Here is a 6988-nt window from a genome sequence, read left to right on the forward strand (position 1 = left end):
AAAAAAAAAATCAAGACATGGTAGTATAAATAGAATCACTAACAAAAATCCCGACTGAGTTGAAACATATAGGAGGTCAAACAAAAAAAAACCTCAGAGGCAAGCCTCATCAACACAGCACAAGACATGGAAGCCAGAATCTCAGGTAGAAGACAAGGGTAAAAAAAAAAAAAGAAATTCCCCAGAACCCATAATAATCAAAACATTTAACATAAAGAACAAAAATAGAATATTAAAACTTCAAGGGAAAAAGATCAAGTAACATATAAAGGAAGACCCATTAGAATAACACAATGTAAAGCTACATAAAGTACCCAGACCACCAAATCCAGCAAAAATTCAGTCACAACACATGCAGAAGGAAAAATATTCCATGATTTAAGAAAAAAAAAAAAAGAAACAATATCTTTATTCCAACAAAGCTCTAAAAAAGGTACTAGAATTCACCCTAGAAAACAATGATCTAAGACCAGCAAATGAAAAGAGGGAAAAAAATCCACACCACCAAAACAAAATAACGAAAACCAACTGACATCGTTCATTAATAACTCTCAACATCAATGGATTCAGTTTCCCAATAAAAAGATACAGACTAGCCTAGCAGAATTGATGACAAAACACAATACATCTTATATTGAAACAAAAAAAAAAAAGAAATCTTAACATCAAAGGATAGGTGTTACTTCAGAGTAACAGGATGAAAAAGGATGGTCCAAGCAAATGGACCAAAGAAGTAAGCAGATGTAGACATTTTTCCATACCTGACAAAATAGACTTCCTTTTGTATCAAGAAAGATACAAAAGGACCAAAGAAAGAATCTTCCAAGAGAATATTGCAATTCTAAACAATTATGTACCAAACACAAAGGCATTTAAGTTCATAAAAGAAACACTACAGCTAAAGTCAAAAATTAATCTCACACACACACAGAGTAAGTGACATCAATACTTGACTCTAACCAAAAGACAGACCAGACAAAATCTAAACAGAGAAATGCTGGTGTTAAATAACGTAACTCAAATGGATCTAGCAGTCATCTACACAACATTTCACATACCCCGAAAAAAGAATCTAACTTCTTCTTAGCAGATCACAGAATTTTCTCAAAATTGACCAGATACTTGGACACAAAGCAAATCTTAACAGACACAAGAAAAGTGACCACTAAAGCTAGATAGCAACAACAAAAGAAAACTTACAAATTCATGGAAACTGGACAATTCACTGCTGAATGGAAAATGGGGCAAGACAAAAAAGAAAAAAAAAGAATAAAGAATAAATTTCTTTAAAAATTTAATAAAAATGAAAAGAACATACATAAACCTATGGGATACAATGAAGGTGGTTCTCAGATGCAAGTTCCAACCACTATATAAAAAATTTGTATACATCTATATAAAATTTGTATACCACTATATAAAAAAATTTGTATACTAGTTAGTAACTTAATAGCATACCTGAAAGTTCTAGAGCAAAAGACCTAACACCCAAAAGAAACATACAGCAAGAAAAATAATCAAGGTCAGGGCTGAAATTCATAAAAATAGAAACAAAAATTAACAGAAGAATCAATAAAATAGCTTTTTTGAGAAAATGAGTATGGACAAATTGTTAGCCAAATTAGGTAAAGGATGAAAGAGAATACCCAAATTATCAAAACTAGAAGTGAAAAGGGGGCATCTCAACAAAGAAAGCCAGAGAACCATTAGGACATACTTCAAAAATCTGTACCCCCTCCTAATCAGAACATTTAGAATAAATGGGTAAACTTCTCAATATATCTGTGACTACCAAATTTATTCAAGATCAGATATAATCAAACTAATCCGACTCACAACCCCAATGATACAGAAACAGTAATTAAAAGCCTCATAACGGAAAAAAAAAAAAAAAAGCCAGGACTAGACGAATACAGCACAGGATTCAGCACAGAAAAACACCAATATTATTCAAATTCTGCAAAACAGACACAGAAGAAACATTCCCTAATTCTTTTTATGAGCCCACAATTACCCTGATACCCAAACTACATAAAGACCCAACAAAGAAAGAAAATTATGAATTTCCCTTTTGAATGTAGGTGCAAATTTTCTCACTAAAATACTTGCAAACCAAATCCAAAAACACATCTAAAAGATCATCCACTATGATCAAGGTGGCCTCATCCCAAAGATGCAGGGATAGTTCAACATATGTAAATCAGTAAATGTAATCTATCACATAAACAGAATGAGTTACAAAAACTACAATCATCTCATTAGATACAGAAAAGGTGTCACAAATTAAACCATGAGTTCTCAAAAATGTAACACAAAATACTAAGTACACCTAAATAAATGTTCAATATCCACAGACATTAAAAAATGCCAATCAAAACTACTTTGAGATTTCATCTTCCATAAGCTAAAATGGCCAAGACTGATAAACAACTGACAGCTCAAGGTGGCAAGGAGGGGGAGGAAGGGAAACAACCATCCATTCCTGGAGGAAGTACAAACTTAGACAGCCATATGGAGATCAGTGTGTTGGATTCTCAGGAAGTTGAGAATAGACCTACCTCATAATCTACCTATACTATAAAACTCCCAGCATCTACCCAAAAGACTGACTCTGTCTTAGTTAGGGTTTACTGCTGTGAACAGACACTCATGACCAAGGCAACTCTTATAAAGACAACATTTAATTGGTGTTGGCTTATAGGTTTAGACATTCAGTCCATTTTCAAGGTAGGAGCATGGAAGTGTCCATGCAGACATGGTGCATGAGGAACTGAGTCTACATCTTCACCTGAAGGCTGCTAGGAGAAGAATGGCTTCCAGACAGCTAGGATGAGTGTCTTAAAGCCCATGCCCACAGTGACATACTTCCTCCAACAAGGCCACACCTCCATATAGTGTCATTCCCTGAGCCAAGCATATTCAAAACAGTTTCTATATCCTATTGCAGAGACACTTGCACAAACATGTTCACAAGAAAACCTGAAATTAAAAAAAAAAAAGGTAAATGAGCTAGAAAAAAAATCATCCTGAGGTAATCCAGACCCCAAAAAGTCAAATATGGTATGTATTCTCTTTTATATGGATGCTAGCTTTTAAGCATCCAAAATGTGTACTATTATCTGAATAACTAGAGTTAGGTACAGAGCAAGGAACTAGGGAAAAGGGAAGGCTTTCTCAAACAAAGACAAACAGGACACAGAGTTAAAAATTGAGTAGACTGGATTGGGAAAATGAAATGAAGTGGGGGACAAAAAGAAGGAATATGGGTGGGACAGTTAACAGTAAGCACCATTTGAAAGATTATATAGGAACTCACTGCAGTAGAAGCTTCTTTAAATGTAGACATATGAAAGGAATCTAACAGAGTCACAAAATAATGGGAGGAAACAAAGTCCCAACTAGACATCTCTTGCAACCAAGTAAAGCCTAGTGCCAGGAATAGGTTACATCTAATTGAACTGCTGGCCAAAGGGGCCTGAGGAAACCCCTAAACAACATAGGCTATTTCCAATGCTATGTCTGTAGAGAGAATCTCTTATAGGCAACACCTACCAATAAAAAAACCTATAGCCAATGAGCTGAGGTAGAAAATATGAGACAGGACACCAAGGATGTACAAGAGAATTCTGGGAAATGGCGAGAGGTGTGGAAGATTTGGGATGGAATGCTGAGGAGACAGACATAAACCAGTAGGTGGCTGAACTCATGATAGACTAGAGATTCACCCCAGACTTGGACACATGAAGCTGAGGAGAGGTAATTACACATGTGGAAGACAAAGAGTAGTCTGAGTGGGTTAAGTAAGTTATGAGCTAGGAGGGGAATGAGCCAAAGCTTGTGGCCCAGGCATTTATTGATAATTAGTCTCAGAGCCAGCATTCTAGGAGCAGGAGATAGGGAGGAAAAAAATTATTTAGTCTTTGCATACTTTTCTCCACAAACTAATGGTAAAGACTCATTTCTAAAGACAACACTTTCTTCTGTATCTCACTGAAGACAGAGAAGTTGAGCTGGTTGGTGCCTAATCAGAGCCTTCACCCAAACTGATTAGTGTTCATAATTTTAGAAGGTACTTTGCACACAACTGGAGAAGGTAAATGAACCAACCTACTACAAACCTCCAATCTACAAGGGGAACCTGCTTATACGATATGCTGATGCAATAGTAGCACAAGCATTGTGGGAATAACCAACCATTATCTGATTTGATCTAAGGCCCAATCTAAGAACCCTGTGCCTGGCAATGCTCCAGTGGCCAAGAATTTGAGATTAGGTAGGCCATAGACCCAGAAGAAAACCAAATACTGTTCTGCTGAAGTAATGTAGCAGTAAAATTACTAACAACGTTCTCTATAGCCGTAAATCAGAATCTCAGTCAGCCATCATCAGAAAAGCTTCCTCCTGCAGTAGATGGGAATTAATACAGAAACCCACAACTGGACAATACACAGAGAATGAGAGACCCTGGAACACTCAAACCTAAAAAGGAAATCTTCATCAAATCCTTACCCTCAGGGCTCAGGGAACTATGTTGAAGAGGAGACTAAGAGCCAAAAGGGATGGATGATATTAAGAAAATAGTAGCTTCCAGACACAACAAGATTGATACCCATATGAACTCAGAGACTGTTGCAGCTTGTATAGGGCCTGCACAGACCCAAAGAAGAGAGGGTCTCATCGCTGAGACGGGGAGGTAGACACAAGCTCCCATTCCTAAGAAGCTATCATCAATTAACTAACACTAATAAATGATAATTAGTTTCTTCAAGGGAGTCTCATTGGGTACATAAACCACACTTAAAGGCAGTTTTCTAAGATTAAAAATATATTAAAGTATATTTTTATACTTTCTAAGACATTATAATTTTATATAGTGGATATCTACTGTTTTAGTTCTTTTTTCTTTTTTTATTTAACTAATAAAATGTATTTTAAAATATACAACTCAGTATTGGCATTTTTTAAGTCATCAAAATAATTTATAATAGTTAAATGCCTCTTTAATATACATGATACCTTCTGAAGCTAAACGTAATATTCATTCAACCAGTTTTTAAAATCTATTTGGAACATTAAATACGATATAAGTAGAAAAAAATCTCTTATGAAGTCCTCTATGAAAGGAAATTGTGACAGGTTCCTGGATTACACAGAAACTGTTCCATCTCCAGGGGAGAATATGCAGTATAACTGTGGCTTCATAGAATGAATTGCGTAGAGTTCCTTCTGTTTCTATTTTGTGAAATAGTTTGAAGAGTATTGGTATCAGATCTTCTTTGAAGGTCTGATTGAATTATAGAGTAATCTTGGAGAAAAAAAATATCTAAATCTGACTGGCTACTGGATTTAGAAACAATGAATTTACATTTATTTGTGAGTATCAGTTTCTATACAGTAAGAGGAAATAACTGAAAAAGAGCTTTATTAATGAATACTTCTACGTGGCTTCTACTATATACACCACAGTACATGAGATGGAACAAAATTCAGAAATTTGAAATATAAATGGAATCTGTAGCAAACAGAAGAAGAATAGCCACAAATGAATAATAAACAAAGATGAAAACATATTAAATTCAAACTGAGGTACTGTATACCTATACCTTTTATTCTCCTTGAGAACAAAAGAAGATAGAACTTTGATTCCTCTGCCTAACCCACCAAACTCTGGAGTTCATTATAAAAGAATGAAACCTCAAAGCCTCCTACTACCACAAACAGAGGTCTAAATACCTAAGTCAAAATTTTCAATTCACTTAAATGTGATTATCAAATTAAGCTCTGAGTATAAAAAATAATTTTCCTTATATCTACCTAGCAAATGAAGTGGATTACTTTCTACCCAACTATATCAAGTCTAGAAATGCATTTAAAGTAAAATTTTAATATTTTATTTAATTCACAAATTACCTGTTGCTGTTTTCTCCCGAAATTCTTCCAATTTTGTCAAAGTTGCCGACGTGAGCTGGGCTAGGTGGACATCTTTTGGAGGTCTGAAGAACTCGACTATACTATTGACTGTCCTCTGTTAAAACAAGCACCACTAGCATGACGCACAACTCAAAACGAACGAAAACAAACAGATTTAGGAATACAGAAAATGCTTACTGCATCATATATTATCTCTAGAGGCTCAGCCTCTATGGTGCACCTCTGAGCAACAGTTTCATCTAAAGGATTTATCTCAAATGTAATCTGGAAGAGTGACATATCATCCAATGAAGACAGTAGGTGGGGTTTTTTGAAATCATCTGGTAAGCCAGTAATATGAAATGAATCAATTTTGGTTTCAAATCTGTACAAAGGAACAAAAATTAGGAGTCAATATAATTTTAAAGTTTATCAATTTACATAATTATAAAACAGTAAAGACATTTTTCTTTGTATTTCTATAATTCAGTTCCTATAAAAGAAAATATACAATTCTTAGGAATTTTAGTAGATAATTTCATTAAGTGTCATAGTCATCTTAAGTTTTACATTAAAGAGCTATGATAGCTGGTATTTGATATCTTTACTTGAAGGGGGCACATAAGCTAAATTTAAAGAGGTAATGTTATAAAATACTTATAGAAATATTTAAGATATACATTGTGCCTTTGTTTTAGGAAAATGTCATGGATATACCAAAATACAAATATAATAAACTAAGTCTAAATAAATCAAAGTAGGTCAAAATTTAAAGTATTTTGCTACAAGGGATATGATAAAAAGAAAGAAATATACTGGGACTTGGGTTCCTTCTGGTCTGTCTGGGCTGGGGTCCAGAGCTGACCTTAGGCACAAGCTCTGCAGCCAGTCCCACAACACCCAGAGGAAGCTCCACTCCCAGGTGCTCTGACACACCCAGGATCAGAGGTAAGCAGAAACCAACATCTGTCCCAACACTGGGAGTAACTGGGACCAGAGGGACCAGGTATACAGGAACTCCACCAGCCCAGTGACTCTGGTTCCTTCCGGTCTGTCTGGGTTAGTGTTCTGAGCAGAC

At 35.3% G+C, this 6988-nt stretch overlaps 1 protein-coding gene across 3 annotated transcripts in view; it reads right to left on the bottom strand.

The window, feature by feature from the left end:
* The window catches only part of Vps13a (vacuolar protein sorting 13 homolog A), a 191877-nt gene that overhangs the window by 136228 nt on the left and 48661 nt on the right, over positions 1–6988 (bottom strand). For all 3 annotated transcript variants that reach the window (XM_031389843.1, XM_031389844.1, XM_031389845.1), the window contains exons 18-19: positions 6109–6295; positions 5911–6025 (exon numbers count right to left, since the gene is read on the bottom strand). In XM_031389843.1, the coding sequence (XP_031245703.1) occupies positions 5911–6025; positions 6109–6295 (302 nt within the window). The remainder of the gene's footprint in view (positions 1–5910; positions 6026–6108; positions 6296–6988) is intronic.

The sequence above is a fragment of the Mastomys coucha genome, unplaced genomic scaffold (assembly GCF_008632895.1).
Source record: "Mastomys coucha isolate ucsf_1 unplaced genomic scaffold, UCSF_Mcou_1 pScaffold21, whole genome shotgun sequence".
Classification (NCBI taxonomy): domain Eukaryota; kingdom Metazoa; phylum Chordata; class Mammalia; order Rodentia; family Muridae; genus Mastomys; species Mastomys coucha.